The sequence below is a fragment of the Equus przewalskii genome, chromosome 4, assembly GCF_037783145.1.
Source record: "Equus przewalskii isolate Varuska chromosome 4, EquPr2, whole genome shotgun sequence".
Lineage (NCBI taxonomy): Eukaryota > Metazoa > Chordata > Mammalia > Perissodactyla > Equidae > Equus > Equus przewalskii.
The window spans coordinates 84,079,487-84,096,454 of NC_091834.1; the positions used below are offsets into that span (position 1 = coordinate 84,079,487).

Consider the following 16,968-nt stretch of genomic DNA (forward strand, 5'->3'; position numbering starts at 1 on the left):
TTCTTGTGAAGCTTAAAGGCTGTAGGAGTGGGTGCAGTTTGTGTAACTTTCTTCAGAAGTTGCAAACTCCTCACTGAAATGTTAAGAGTGACTATTATAGATAATTGTTTGCAGTGGTCTCACTCCTGCCCTTGCCATAGGTATATCTTCTAAGGCACATTATGGTAAAATGAAATTAGATTGAAAACAACACCTATACCTTATTGCTTATACAGTCCCATTCAGTTAATAGACCAAATGTAATAACTGCTGTTTTATTTTTGTTTCAGAGTCATTATAGAAAGATGTAGTGAGATTGCAGTTTTCAAATGAAGTCCATTTTGGTTAAAACCTACATTAAAAAAACCAAAAAAAACATAACACAAGTAAAATGACATTTAGTTTTGCCTGCCAAAATGGTGTATTTTACATGTGTTTATTCTTTTATTCCCATTACTGTCTTCTTTTGAAGTCATTTTCTTCCATGTTTTGACACCACCATGAGGCAAATCATCTTCCATTTATTTAATAAGTGATTGCGTAAAAACATCAACAGGAGCACCAATAATCTAGTGATTTGCTGATCATTGAAATATTTTAAGAGTTGGGCTCCATTCTAGCAGTAAAATAGTCTTTTGGCCTTGATTTATTCCTAAAAGCTTCATTATGATACAGATCATAATGGGTTATAATTGATGCAGATCAAGCAATGGAAAGTGGATTATATATTCCTGCTGACGTAATATTATAATTAAGGATTAAAACCCTACTAAGAACTCACCACAAATAAGTCAGAGTTGTGGTCAGTAATAGATCTAAGCCTCTGTATATATAAAATAATGTTCCAAATCCTATAAAATGGACATAAATATATTGAACACATTGACTATGCAAGTTACCTCCGGAGTACTATAAGGTGTACATACAGCATAGAAAATTTGACAATTTCTTAAGCCTTTACTGTATGCTATGCACTGTAGGCAAATAGAAGCTGGCTCAACCCCTGAAGAGCCTGGAATCTAACATCTGTACACAGTAGCTATAATTTGAGGAGGGGTGAAAATAGTGATGTGACCAAAGAACAATAGTAGAGGAAAGGGACATTCCTGTTTTTAGGTTAGATTCCATGGCAGAATTATCATTTGAGCTGAACCTTGAAGAATTTGAATAAATGAAGATGATGAAAGTGAAGGCAGAACAAATGCATTTCAACATGAGAAGATGGCATGAGCAAAAGCCTTGAGGTAGAAGAGGACACAGCATAATGACATAAGTAAGAGCTACCATTTATGAAGTATTTAGTGTATGCACACTTTTTAAATCCTTGCATCAATCCTGTGAGATGGCTATTATTATTTCCACTGTACAGATTAGAAAATGGGAGGGATAGAGAGGTTAATAACTAAGTGGCAGAGCCAGGATTGTAACCCAGGTCTGTTTTATTCCAAAACCAGTACTCTTTGCTGCTGTGCTGTGTGGTCTTCACGTTCAGGAAATAGGCAGTAATACTGCTTACCTGGGGACAGAGTATATATAAGGATATGTAGCAGAAGATCCTCCTGGAAAGGGTTTATAGAGGATTTTTAGGAGGCAGTGAAAATGGACAGCGAGGGATAGATGAGAGGCTTGGTAGAGGAGGGCTCAAAAATAATTGGCAACTGGTTGTTCTGGGGACGAGGGAAAAGGGGGAAGTCAAAGATGACTGAAGTTTTCTGTCGTTGAGGGAACAGAGGTAGAAAAGTGAGAAGAAACTGTGGTTTGGAGGGTAGGGAGAAAGGAAAGGTGAAGAAATCATTTTGATTTTAGATACGTTGCCTTTAAAACACAGATGAAAGATACCGTTGGAAATTTAGGCAGCAGATATAACTTCTCATTTTATTAGGAAGTTTGGATTAAAAGACCGGAGGACAATAACTGGAGCTTGTTAAGAGCTAAGGCTTTATCAAAATTGGCACCCTGACCTCAGAGGGCCTTATCACCCCTGCATTTCATCAACTTTCTGTGTCTTGTCATCACTCAAAATTGCTTCCCTCCATAGCTCCTCTGTGACCACAGCTTCCTTTATTTCCACCTCTGCTGTTCTCTCTTCTTATTGCATCTGATCTCCACCTGCCCTGTGATCTCTAATCCTTTGATACCTCCACATTCACCTGGTCCAACAGTCCCCTTCTGTTTTCACTTGTCTTTCTCTCTAGTCTAGACTTCCAGGTCAGTCATTTGAATTCTGCCCTCTTGGGCATCTTACAATACCTCTTCCCCTAGACATTACCTCCCTCTCCTCCATTCCACATCCAAAGGACCATTCTCTTAACCAGTGAAGGCAAGGCCCTAAAGGGCAATGAATCTATAATCCTAATTATAATACTATGACTATCAGCTCCAAAGAAATTATCCTCTGCAATGGGAATTAACACTGTTAAGAGTCCTTTGAAGGGGACCAAAGCAGGCATATCTTGTTGGGCTTCTTTTGTTTCTGAAATCTACAGTACTCTAATTGGGTAATATGCTCTAGGAATGAACTAAGCAGGTAAAATAGGTTAGGTCACCTCTTTTTCTAGTTTTGTCTTATTTCCACACTTATTAAGTGTGCAGAGAGGAAGGAGTTGGTATGGGGACATAGAGAGGAAACAGCTTCTGAGGTCCCTTAAGGTGATAGTGTATAGAGCTACTGTGTTGGCATCCTGTTTCTTCCTGAAACTGGACCTATTGAGTAAAAACCAGCATTGGATAGGGACTTTGAGGCAGCACTAGTCTTGATTGAGAAAACCCTGGCTTTCTCTAAACCTACACTGTGGTAGCTCCTGACTAGACTCAGGGAAGCAGCTAATTTACAATTGGCACCTATATTATTTCTGCTGCTTGAAGGCTCTTAGACTTTCATGTACACACAGGGAGCCAGTAGAGGGAGTTGTGGTCCCAGAACTTTCTTCAGATTTTCTAAGAAGTTCTGATTTTGCAAGAGATCTTCCCTGGCTCCATCCAAATCTCCCATGCAATAAAAATTTAACTTGAGATATGCCTTAGTTTGGTGCCAGACCCCTAGTGTGAACAGATGGGGAGTTTCTGCATAGTTGTTTAAACTTGAAAGCCATAAGGAACTTTTGATTTCAAGGAAACGCCTGTTTACTGTACTGATCCAAATCAAGCAACTCTTGAGAAATGGGAGTGCCTTCTTGACCTCCATCCTTATTGATCTTGGTATCAGCACTTCCAGTGACGCATCCTCTGAGGGGCAGGAGAAAAATTAACAAGTGCCTTACACACAGGAAAAGAGAGGAAGCATGACTATTGCTGCTGAAAGTCCCCACTGGGGAAGTGGGGGTAGAGTGTTTGGTTAGTGTTAAAGAGAGTGCCTGGGTGCAGGACCTTGCATCAGCTCTGATTTTGAATCAGAAGCAGAGGTTTGAAGCTGGCCAGTAAGGGACTTGTCAGGCAGTCGACTAATGATGTTGATTTGAATAGGAAACCTCTGTAAAAGGGGATGCAGCTTCTGCTAGGCATTGTGAACTTCTGAATCACTAGGTTTGGTTCTGCTTTTGGGCACTCAAAAAACCCTGGCATTTCCAAACCAGGTTTCCCTTTTGCTTCAGGACATATATTACAGAAGCCTGCACTATGGAGAAGTGGGACAGTAATGAGGGCACCTCAGCTTTTCACGTGCCTGAGTGGATGGTGAGTTCTTTGGTCTCTTTGCTTTTCCTTCTGTTTTCTTGATAATGAGGCAACCATTTCTGACAGGTGACAGGGATCACCTGTGAAAAGTCCCTGCCAAGATCTGTGGCTGGGAAAACAGTTATTACTCTAATTTCTGATGAGTTCTTATGTCCTGGGTCACCCCTGTTTCTTAATTACGAGTGAAGCTGGGGAAGGTCTGAGAGCTGCCTGGCCAGAGGCAGCTTATTGCCTGGTTGTCTGGGCTGGAGCTTCCCTATTGCTGCTGGTGTACTGCCTACATTGTGTTATCCTGTGAGTGCTTTGCAATCTATTTGCAAGCCGATGCTTAGTTTGTTTCTCATGGGGGTAAAGAAAAAGAATAGTGAAAAACCCCCCACAATTTATAGAAATGGTGCTCTTTCAAGTCTCTAAAAAGTGTTTCTCCCCTACCTGCCCTTTTTTTTACCCCCAGTCAAAACTTTCCCCGACTGTTCTTTAGATGTATGTGTCTAAACAGCAGGAACTATAGCTCTTTTGGCACCGTTCTTCAAAATACCATATTTACCTAATAAATACTTTTAATATAATGGTAATAAGGATTTATTTATTGATAAGAACTAGCACATAAAACCTAATTCATCTTATGATGTAAAAACAGCAACGATCCTTCTGTTCCTAACTGTGGTTTCTTCTAGATTTAGCCTGATTTCTTACAGTCTATACTGGTTTGTGTTTTTTGTTTACAGTCATCCCCCCTTATGCATGGGAGACACATCCCAAGAGCACCAGTGGATGAGGGAAACTGCGGATAGTGCTGAACCCTATATGTACTATGTTTCTTCCTTTACATGCATACCTATCTATGATAAAATTTAATTTATAAATTAGGGGCAGTAAGAGATCAACAACAATAGCTAACAATAAAATAGAAAAATTGTAACAATATACTGTAATAAAAGTTACCATAGATCTTAGCAATCTCAGCATAGGATTTTTTTCTTTCCTTATTAAGTTGAGAACTTTCATCTTTTTCACTTAAAAGAAACACTTTACGGCTTCTCTTTGGCATGTCAGAATTGCCAGCATTACTACTCGTGTACTTTGGGGCCATTGTTAAGTAAAATAAGGATTACTTCAACACAAGCACTGTGATACTAACACAATCGATCTGATAACCAAGATGGCTACTAAGTGACTAATGGGCCAGTATCTTATATAGTGTGAGTATCCTGGAGGGAGGGAGTGGGATGGTGCGAGATTTCATCATGCTTCTCAGATTGGCGCACAATTTAAAACATGAATAGTTTATTTCTGGAATTTTTCACTTAATATTTGGACTGCAGTTGACCGCGGGTAACTGAAATCGTGGAAAGTGAAACTGCAGATAAGAGGGGACTAATGTATGTGTATATTTCTCTATGGAAAACTGGTTAGACTATATACAACGCATTCCAAGTTCTTTTCATGTTTATGGAATTATGGATTTAAAGAAATAACCATCAATAATGAGATTGATCCTATAGTAGTCCTAACAAACTGAGGAGCCTACATTTCAACTCTTATCACAACTGTTGTTTATTATTTTCGTTGAGGTTATTGCTGTTGTTGTTCTTAGTGTTGTTTCAGAACTTTTTGATGAGTTTGAAAACATTTGATGGAAAAAAATCCTACCCATCCACAGGTTTATTTCAGAAAATGTAATGTTATAGAATTAACGGAAAGGATTCATATAATAATTCTAGTTGGGTTTTTAAATCTCCAACCACTCACTAATATCAAGAAGTAGGATCAAAAATTTCGGTTTTCTCAGGGGAGGGACTACATTAAGATATTAAACTTTGGTACTTCTATAAAGGAATATTGCAGAAGAATTCCACCGAATATTAGTGTGGTCAACTCAGAATCAATAAGAGTTTATAGTAACGCTTATTCTCATAAGTAGTAGTCCTCACTGTCTTACTTGCTGAGCACATCCTCTCAAGAGGAACTCCTACTGAGCTTTTACCTCCTTACCTTCTTTTTATTTGTGTGAACAAGAAAACTGTCCTAGGGGCTGGCCCAGTGGCATAGTGGTTAAGTTCATGTGCTCCGCTTCGGCGGCCCTGGGTTAGAGGGTTCAGATCCCGGGTATGGACCTACATGCTACTCATCAAGCCATGCTGTGGTGGCATCCCACATACAAAATAGAGGAAGATTGGCATAGATGTTAGCTCAGTAACAAGTTTCTTCACCAAAAAACCCCAACAACGACAACAAAAACAAAACTAAGCAGAAACAAAACAAAAACACAAAAACTGTCCTAAAGGAGTTAGTGTGATGTTGCTTAAGAGATATGACCTAGGACTTCCCAGCTTTTAGAAAACATTCTTTATTAAAGCACAGCTTTGCTTTGTTTTCAATATGGCATTTCTCTTATTTGGTGATTTCTTGGCCCTTCTTTCTCAAAAACCAGGAAAATACCTTTTATCAGTAGATTTTATTTTTTATTTTTCCTTCTTCTCCCCAAAGTCCCCCGGTACATAGGTGTGTATTTTAGTTGTGGGTCCTTTCAGTTGTGGCATGTGGAACGCCACCTTATCATTGCTTGATGAGTGGTGCTAGATCCACACCCAGGATCCAAACCGGTGAATCCCTGGGGTGCCAAAGTGGAGCACATGAAATTAACAACTTGGTCACAGAGCCGGCCCCAGTATATTTTTTAACAGCAGCGAGAACTGTAGGGAAGGCCTTTTCATCTGCTGTCTTTTCCTTGCCAAAGACTAACTCTTGATCCTTTCTTTTAGGTACCACATAAGTCATTGATTTCTGACCTGGTCTGGAAGTGCTTCATTAGGTTGCCATTGATATCCACTTAGCCAGCAAAGAGAGCCACTGAGCACCCTCTAGTGTATTGCCTATAGATTTCCAGATCTTACCTGTGAAATGTTAGTGCATTTTAATTCCCAAGAGCAAACTCTACAGCCAGCTCCCATGTTGGGCCAAAATTTCAATTTAAGAAAGCTTTAGCAAATATCTGACTTATGTTCCAGTTTACATATTAATATAATGAAACTTCCACTGAGACTGTCCTTGCCTCCAGAGGAAATATGAGAAGGCTCTCAGATCTTCTTTCAGGAGGAAAATTTAGCAGGGAAGGTACATTCTAACACTTCCCATTTTGTTAATGATCAGCAAAAATGGACTTGCATACCCCTCAGAGACTAGGACTCAGACCACAGACAGCAGCTGACAGTACTCACATCTCTGATTCCAAGCAGGGAAATAAACCGGATGAAGTCTGAAGAACCCCAATCTCGAGAATTGACAAGGTAGACCTCCAAGTTAATATTCAATCAGTCGCTGGAAAACTTCTGCTGGAGCCTCTGCTCCACAGCTATTTTCATTTGAAGTATTTTCTTAGCCTTGTTTAGGCAGTCTTATTGCTAAAAGGTTGGGGAACACATCCTTTTAAAGATTTTCCTTATTAATAGGTTTTTACTTCCCCTGAGAAATCTTGAGTCCTTACTTGTAGGTGAAATACCTCCTCTTATGTGCGTGGAGATCAGCAGTAACCTTTTTTTAAGTTCCTATATTTTAATATTTCCTCCTCCCACCCAAGCTCTGTGCAGTACTTGGTAATTTTCCACAGGAAATCTGATTGATTTTCTTGAGTACTTAGCCAGCTGGTTACCCGATTTTCTTTTGGCTAGAAGTAATCCTTTTTATAGGTGAAGAATTTGTTCAAGCGGCTCATTTGACTCAGAAGGGAGAGATGTCTCTAAGAATGCTTGAACCATATCTACTTGGAAGTGAGACAGAAACCTTTAAGGTATCTGATAAATGGTGGTAGAGATAGCATGACTATAACTCTGGGTCAGGATTGACACTTAAAGCAGAAACCCATTTGAGAAACTGATGAAGACGATGGGCCCTTTCCCCAGGAAAATAGACTCCTACACAAAATTTTTGCATTCTGTTTTAAGGAGGTCTAGATGTCCATGGACGCTAGATGAAGAACTTTTGACCTTCTAAAAAGAATAGAAGTGTTAGTATTTTATACTTGTGTATTGTTATGTAGTCTTTAAAACCTTTTCACATACATTATTTTCTCAGCACACATTTGAGATAGGCAAAGTAGATATTATTGTCCCCATTTTATAAATGAGGATTACAGATTGTTATGTGATGGAAATGTTAAGAAATAGACATAGGGTCCAGCCCTGGGGTCGAGTGGTTAAGTTCGTGTGCTCCCCTTTGGTGGCCCAGGGTTTTGCTGGTTTGGATCCTGGGCACGGACCTAGCACTGCTCATCAAGCCATGCTGAGGTGGTGTCCCACATAGCAGAACCAGAAGAACCTACAGCTAGGATATACAACTATGTACTGGGAGGCTTTGGGGAGAAGAAGAGGAAAAAAAAAGAAACAGACATACAGAGAGAGAGTACCTCCAATCATCATCCTTTGTTGTACTACTTTATGTACTTGAAAAGGATTTAATTGGTTTCTTTTGGCCTGATCTTCTTTAGGGTAAATAGATCTTCTGTCCTCTCCATGAGTCCAATTTTTCTTAATGTATTAGCCATCTATTCTTAAGAGCCTTAAGTTGTGGAAATCAGAGTTAAACCCAGTTCTCTTTATACTTTGGTTGAGTATAAGAAAGGATCACCTCATCTATTCTCTGACCTTTCAAATAACCTTTTCTTTTCTGCCTGTGAATATACCTCCATGGTTGTAGCCACAGATAGTATAAAATGTTTGGCTAAGGAAAGAGTGGAGAGAATTAGGGCTGCTTTATTCATACTTGAAGAAAGTGTTACATAAGTGGTTCTCAAAGTGCGGTCCCCAGACCACCAGCGTCAGCATCACCTGGGAACTTGTTAGAAATGCAAAATCTTGGGCCCCACCCAGGTTTACTAAATCAGAAACTCTGGGGGTGGGGCCCAGCAATGTGTGATAAGCTCTCCCGATGATTCTGATGCACGTAAAGTTTGATAACTCTTTTATTAGATAAATTTGTTAACTGTTAGGGCTTTTCCTATCAATAATAGTATCCTAAAATGTCTTCTGATTTTATTTGGTACAGACCTGCAGCTCCTTCTGGCTGAGGTCCAGTGACTTAAGCCATTGGACCAAGAAGTTCCTTATCACCTGAGTGAGAAAGACTAGCTGAGAGTGTACAAGGGTGAACATCCTTGGTTAGGAACAGCAGAAGTTTAGAGATTCATCACGCAAGCAGAAAAAGATTAGTCTGTCTCATTTCATGAAATTATGAAGTAAGAGATTAGGATTGTCATGGGTTATAGTGAACATCAATATTTGAGTCCTTTTCAATTTTTGGTAGTGGTATTGGAAAAAGTTGCCAGTTAAAGGGCTGTTAGATTTCTAATTCTTATATAATTAGCCATTTCAGAATTGTGGTTTGATCAGGGGCCCAACATCATCTAGGGTGATGTCATTTCTGAGACCCAACCTGGTAACAAAGTAAATTTAGAGAGTAATTTTAAGTTAAATAAATTAAAGATAAATTAAGAAGAATGAGGTGGGACTAGTGTACCTAAAATTAGGGCAGAGGAGTTTTTGGTCTTCTGATTAATATCATAGGTGTGGTATAGTGGAAAGAGCTTCGGCTCTGACATAAACACAGGCTGGAATTCTAGTGCTGTCACTTATTTGCTGTGAGACCTCAGGCACATTATTTGTCCTTTCAGAGCTGCACTTTCCTCATTTGTCAAATGGGGATAATAATGCCTACTTTTTAAGATTCTTATACTGGTTAATAGAAGCAACGTATACACAGGGCTGTGCATTATAGGCGCTTAATAAATATTAATTCTCCTCCCCTTATTGTGTTCTTCTAGAGACCTTTTCTCTCCAAATAAAGATTATCCTAAAAAAGAATCTAGCATTTTATGTTCTTTCTTGTGCTCAGCAAGCAGTCTCTTTTTTTAGGAAGAATTTGAATCACATTCCCAGCCCTGTCTCTGTAACATATAGTTGAATGTAGCTTTCCTACTCACTGGGTCCCTTTCAGGAATCAATAAATAAATAATTTTATTCTTTGCTCTTTCATTTGACTCATTATTTGATATGTAACAAGGTCCTTGCAATTCTCGGGACTCGTGAGGAACTAGGAAACTCCCCTTTGTAGTCACACTTTCTGCAAAACACAGGTTTTGAAAAACTTTTTTGAAAAAAGCACAGTCACTCAATACCTAGTCAGCAACAATCTTGAGATAGAACTAGAAACGAATATCAAACCTGTATAAAAGATGCACAATTAAGAGTAAAGCAACAGACTAAGTTGATTTCCTTGGTGACAGAGCTGAACCAGTGTCCCCAGTCTGACTAACCCAAGGACACAGAGTGTAGGGTAGGGACTGCGTAAGCACTTGGCACCATTATTTTTTTCTTTTTTTCAGTCTTAATAAATTCCCTCACTGTTGTTGTGACTCTGTAGTTAATTTTTTTCTAATGAGACTAGGTTAACTAAAATCATCTGACAAGGAAAAGGAGGAGGTAAGGTTAAAAAGGAACCTAATTAGCAAGTTAATTATAGCAGGCCAAAAAGTGCACTGGTTATATAAATAAGCTATTGTTATGCGCATGCAAGTTGGGCCTTGTCAAGGGACTTGTTAAGGTTTAGAGGTCAGAGGATCCATGTAATTAGGTGTTTAGGAAAAAAATAATAAAAGCAAAGCAGCCACCAGAATTAGGAATGGCTGATGAGCCACTAACAGAAATGCCTTATTAAACTGGGCTCTGTTGCTGGAGGGGTTGTTGGAGCTGCTTCAGGGATTCCAGGGAAGGGTAGCCTCCCTACCAAAAAAAAAAAAAAAGGAAAGCCAGCTGAAACCAGAGCCAACAGAATTGCTGATGAGGAAAGTTTAAAGGCCTTGCCACAAGGGTCCCTGGACCGGAGAGGTGGCAGTAGGGCTGGTAATGTCACTATGCTGAGCAGCAAGAAGAAATACATTGTCAATGACAACTCTGGGATTAAAGCCCAGGTGAGGCTAAGCTCTTATTTACTAGTCTTGCTGCCCCTGTAGCCATTATTGTAAAAGGCCAGCTGCTTTTTCCCTCCTTTCCTGCTTTCATCCCTCCTTCTGGCATAAGGTGAGCTGCTCCTCTCCGAGCAGTCTCTTTCCCTCCCTTGCCTTGCTGCCTGTTGAGTTAGGCAGTTCTCTCTGAAATGGAAAAGGACGGTTACCTTAAAGGACTCTTTGATTTCAGCCAAAGTAGGAATGTTAGGGATAGAATCTACCAGAGTCCCACAACTGGGGTGCAGGGCGGGGTATGGGTTGGGTAGGTTACTACATAACGAGGTGAACTGTTGAGTGAAGAATGTAATGGCATTTAACGGTTGCAAGGGAGGTGGGTACGAGGGATGACCTGATTAAACCGTGTGTTCTGCTTGTCAGTAAAAGGTGAACATTTATTTCTTGGAAAAATTGTATAACGTTCTATATAAGTGGTTTGTCTCTTTCTAATATTCTTCCGTCTTAAAGAAACTTGAGTTCAGCATCTAACAAGTAAACAAGATTTAGAATCCTATGTCTTTGAGTGGAGAAAGTCTACACAGCCTGGTCTTCTTTAGGAGCCAAAAGATAGCCTAAACTTAACCTAGATGGGAAGAATTACTGTAAATGGAGAAGACTTTATAGAGAAGAGAGCGCAGCCTAGGGAAACTGGTTTGAGATGATGATACATTTAGATAGCTACATGGTTTAGTGTTAGTGGGGTAAATGGGTGTGTACCCACCCATCCCGATCCTACAATCTAGAGAAGTAGAGTGACTGGCCCCCTCTAGTGGTGTGTGTGGTGGTGGTGGTGGGGTGTTGCATATCTAAGGTAGGGTTTATCGTTACTCTTTTTTAAAAGGAGGCAGTGCTGAATTAGTGACTCGTGGTCTTTGGAAAGGCAGTTACTACTGTTTTTCCTACATGGTCCTCTAAAAAAGAATAAAGAAATATCACTGTCTTGAACAAGTTTGGTGAAATGGAAGCCAGAGTTTTGAGCCTGACTGCTGTACCCCTCCCCATCTTCTCACTTACTTTCTCTTTCCCAACTTTTTGTGCCCGTAAGAATTCTTTTAACTTTAGACTTGGCTTATGCTTACCATATTTACTTAATATTCAACCAAGGACAGACAGTGAAGATAGAATAGGCTACTTTAGATTCATGGCTTCAGCACATGATTGCCTACCATGTGTCAAGCATTTGTGCCTAAGGATATAAGAGTGAATAAAGATACACAACTCCTGCCTTTATGGAGCCTGTAGCTTACCCAGGATTCAGGTAGATAGTTATGTTCAGTGTAATAAGTGCTGTGATAGGAGAAGTAAGGTGGATGGTGGAAGTTCATGTACATCCAGTGGGAATGCATAGAAAGGGCACTTTATCTTTTTGGAATAAATTGCTACTTTAGCAAAATAATTTTGTGAAGAACTTTTAATCCAATGAATTTTCCTATTGCTGAAAACAATTTGTAAACTCTGTAAACAACTACACAGGCTTTATTTGTTGTTATAGCTATGGAAATGCTATGAATTCCCCTAAAATGTATGCTAAGCTAATTCAATTTGGCACCGGTCTCCTTATCTCAATACTCAAATGACTCAATAGTTATCTCTAACTGCAGGAAATGTAGCTGTCAGTTGCTGCTTTCATTCTAGTATGTTGTGTCTGCCTTCTGCCCATCAAGGCACTATCTTTTTATCATAAAAGGTAGAATCAGTTGTCAAATCTTTGATCTTTCCTGCCTCTATGCCACGTTGGATCCAGAATAATCTAAGCAATTATGCAAACTTTCAATTAGGGAAAAAGAAAAAAAAGTTATTTGTGTGGTTTTTTTTTTTTTTTGAGGAAGATTAGCCCTGAGCTAACATCTGCTGCCAATCTTCCTCTTTTTGCTGAGAAAGACTGGCCCTGAGCTAACATCCGTGCCCATCTTCCTCTACCTTATATGTGGGACGCCTACCACAGCAAGCCGTGCCATGTCCGCACACAGGATCCGAACTGGCGAACCCTGGGCCGCCGAAGCGGAATGTGCTCACTTAACCTCTGAGCCACCGGGCTGGCCCCAGTTATTTGTTGAATAAATGATATGGGCTTTGATTCGTAAAATGTTATAAAGTATCAGCTGGAACCTCCAACATTAGGTGAAAGAGAGAAAATTCAAGAAAGTCATTATCATATATTGTCCAAAATGCAACCTCCAGTGTATTGAGGTTTATACATACTCAGTCCAGTCATTCACTCCTTCTAGATCTGTTATATTATAGTTAATAAATGATCAATCTTGTGGTTTTTAGGTATTTTATAATACCAACATTAAAAATAATAATGTTTACTATACTTTTTAGTACTGAAAAGCTAATTAATATATTTTAGAAAGGCTTTTAAAAGCTAGAGTGACTACCTGCAAGAGTTATAAGAACACTGAACTGTAGGGGTGGGAGTTGGGGGGTAGATTTATTGAATTTTCTGCTGTGTTTCACAGTTTACCTACATTGTTTCATTTAACTCTCTAAAACTTGTGAGGTAAGTACTTTTATCTTTGTTGTGTTTATGAGAAAATGAGGCTCACAAAATCATCTTCACCAATATCACATAGCTAATGAGTGGCATAGTCAGGATTTGAATGCAGTTCCAGAAAGTTCTGTCCTAATGGAAAGCCTATTTTTTTTCCCCATTATACCATGCCATTTCCTGAGAATCTTAAAACCTCAAGGCAAGTCACTTTACCTTTCTGTACCTTGTAGTTTTCTCATCTAGATATATGAAGATTGAAATAGATAGTCTCAAAGATTCTTTCCAGCTTTAATTTTCAGTTAAACTGCTATAGAAAGCATTTCTGAATATGATTCAACTTTCTAAATTTATTTTATTTTAGCCAGAATTTATTTTAACCAGAACGTCCCATTCTCTCTCTCTCTTTTTTTTTTTTGGTTACAATTTTATTATAAAAGGCATATAGTCAGACAGTAGATCAAAGATTCAAATTTGATAGAAATATAATAGGTACAAAGTGAAAAATCAGGGGCTGACCTGGTGGCGCAGTGGTTAAGTGCGCACGTTCCGCTTCGGCAGCCTGGGGTTTGCCGGTTCAGATCCTGTGTGCGGACATGGCACCGCTTGGCACGCCGTGCTGTGGTAAGCGTCCCACATATAAAGTAGAGGAAGATGGGCACGGATGTTAGCTCAGGGCCAGTCTTCCTCAGCAAAAAGAGGATTGATTGGCAGCAGTTAGCTCAGGGCTAATCTTCCTTAAAAAAAAAGAGTGAAAAATCATTCTCTCCAAGAGTCTTAACATTCCAGATATGGGTAGGCACAGTCAGATCAACTGTGACAGAAGGTAAGACCCTTTAATGCAAGCCTTGAATTGCTGTCTCAGAAATGGAGGTTCTTTTCCTTTATATAACAGGTATTCTTTTTCTTAGCAGATCCAATTTGCTGACCAGAAGCAAGAGTTCAACAAACGTCCCACCAAAATTGGACGTCGCTCTCTGTCTCGTTCCATTTCTCAGTCATCTACTGACAGCTATAGCTCAGGTGAGTATTGAACTGCTATGGAGGCTAATTAAGTATGACCAATGGAACCTGCTGTCTATCCAAGGCCAATTAAGCATGAACAAACCTGTGCTTTGGAATAAACACTTTGACTCTCAGTTGAAATTTAGACCAAAATTCTGGATGAAATCTTTGGATTCCTCTTGGAGATTCGGAGTGGAGCTTAATAGAAGCCTCCTCTTCCAATAAAGGCAGAAGAAAGTGATTAAGGAAACAGTTCTGAGTTATTCAGAGGGCGGAAGTATGTAGCTCACTGATGATCTTCACTGAACAGCATGTGTAAAGACTTCTGTTTTTTTCATTCTTTGGAAATAAAAGAGGGGTTCCCCATCCCTTCATCTGGTACTTGCAAATTAACAGGGAAACCTTAATTGCCCCAAGAAACAATGAAAACATTGTAGCTAGTTCAAGTTTTAAGTCCTTTTCCTTCTCTTCTAAATTGTGACATTGTATTGCTTGTTACTCTTTCCTTCTTTTGCAATGACATTCCTTCAAATATATGGGCCCTGGGGCTGAGTTATCATTTAATGTCAGATGAGCTATTACTGTGTGGAACCCCTTGAAGGCATTGACCATTTGTGCAACAGTGCCCAGTATGTGTCTGATCTAATATGGAGCTATTTTATTTTGCTCTTATGTTGGAATGTGGTAGGAAGCTGAGTGTTTGCTCCAGTTATCTCTTCACATTATAAATAGTAATATTCATTAGAAAATTTTCATTGTGACCTGAAATTTTATTTGTTCCTCACACAAATAGGGAAGTAGTATTTGTTATATAAAGTTGAAGAAAGCTTGTTTCGGAAGCTGTAACTTTGGGTAAATTGGGTAAATTGTTACTTTTTACATTTCTCTTTTTATTCCCCCCTCCCCCCACAATAACTGAAGGATTTAAATAAAGCACATGACATAAACCCCTTTGCATTTTTGTCTAAAGCTACCAAATTTTGTACCTATCTTGTTCTGCTGAAAAAAACCAGTGTTGAAAATTCGTGAACCGGTTAATATAACTCTGGAAACCATAATAATAACTATGGCAAATTTTAACTCAAGCTCAATCTCCTCCCTACATGTTAGATCCACATTTCCAACTGTGTTCCTGCAGAAAAAACAATGCCTGCCTTCCCATCAAACCCCCATATGCAGGGAGGGTACTTACAAAATATCTCTTTACCTAGAAGAGTGTGTTTGATGCCCTTTGTTTCTAAGTGAACGCATAGTGGCCTGGTGTTGCTCATTTGTGAGTGATATTGACTGGTGTTACCTGGAAAACTTGGACCTTTTTGGTCGAACTATATGAAATTGCCTTTTAATTTTTATTTATTTATTTTTTTGAGGAAGATCAGCCCTGAGCTAACATCTGCTGCCAATCCTCCTCTTTTTGCTGAGTAAGACTGGCCCTGAGCTAACATCCGTGCCCATCTTCCTCTACTTTATATGTAGGACGCCTACCACAGCATGCCTTGCCAAGCGGTGCTACGTCTGCACCTGGGATCTGAACCAGCAAACCCCTGGCCGCCGAAGTGGAACATGTGCACTTAACTGCTGTGCCACCGGGCCGGCCCTGTAATTGCCATTTTTATAGTCAAAAATGATCAACCTTATATATCCATTTAAGGATGTTAATTTCAGGATCATGAAGTCAAAATATCCTGTACATGGAAAATAACTTGAAGATCAGTTATTCAGCTTTTCACTGGTTGCTGGAATTGCTTTGATTGCATCCCTGACAAATGGCCATTAGGCCTCTTTGGGAGCATTTTAGATGATAGGGTGACTCTGCTTTATCTAGTTATTTAGCTCCTGATAAGCTCTTACACATTCCCTGAAATTTAAAGATTTTACTGGAATAAAAATCACCATTTTTGGTTGCCTGATTTTTGGAGCATCCCACGTCCTGGTTACCTCATCTGGATATATTCCAGATTAAGTGTCCTTTTAAAAATATTATGCGTATGAATATAATATTCCAGATATGGTCTGAACTAATCTATAGGAAGTACTATCTCCATAAACTCAGTGCTTTTAAAATGAAACCTAAGATTATTTTTGCTTCTTTTGTAACTGTGTCACTCACCCTGTTACCTCATTTTGTTTTGTTCTGTTTTTTCCAAATGAACAATTGTCAAACCCTTTTAAATAAAGTGTGAATGGAGATGCCTGCTGCCTTGAGTCTTGGACTGAGAGTTAGGAGAGACCTAGTTTCTAGGCTTTGATCCATGTGTGATTTGTTGTGTGATCCTGGAAAACTCTGGCAACCCTTGATGTTCATAACAGAGGCAATGGGAAGTTATACGAGGTGATACAGAAAAAACTCCATACCCCTCAAATAAAAAGCCAGGAATAACAGAACTGACTCACAGCTTTCTAAATATGGGAAGATATGCAGATGCATGTCAATAAGAACTTGAAACCCTTTTCAGCATATATTATAATCTAATTGACTGTAGAAATTAACATTGGAGAGCCCCGAAGACGGAACCTTGGACCTCTTCCCTTCTCTGTTTCTCTCTCCCCAGGTGAACTCATTCGGTCTCATAGTTTAAAATACCATGTAGTATTGGCATTTGATTTTAAACTTTAAATCTCTCCACTACACTCTAGATCCATATATTAACTGCCTGCTCAGTCCTTTCACTTGGATGTTTTATAGGCATCTCAAACCTCCCATGTCTTAAAAACTGAGCTCCTGAGTTCCAACCTTGCCCCTCTTCAGTCTGTTCTCAACACTACAGCTAGATTCATTCTTTTAAAATAAGTCAGGTTATATCACTTCTCAGCTCAAAACCCT

General features: G+C 39.3%; 1 protein-coding gene across 23 annotated transcripts in view; it reads left to right on the forward strand.

The window, feature by feature from the left end:
* Positions 1-16,968, forward strand: part of AHCYL2 (adenosylhomocysteinase like 2) — a 168,791-nt gene that overhangs the window by 107,850 nt on the left and 43,973 nt on the right. For 9 of the 23 annotated variants that reach the window (XR_011539259.1, XM_070616576.1, XM_070616561.1 and 6 more), the window contains one exon: positions 14,051-14,162. Coding sequence is in view for 16 of the 23 variants with exons in the window: in XM_070616561.1 (XP_070472662.1) it covers positions 14,051-14,162 (112 nt within the window). In the remaining 7 variants the exon portion in view is untranslated. Of the gene's footprint in view, positions 1-3,266; positions 3,652-10,218; positions 10,616-14,050; positions 14,163-16,968 lie in introns of those variants that run through there. The other 14 variants (XM_070616573.1, XM_070616562.1, XM_070616572.1 and 11 more) reach the window with 8 other exon arrangements.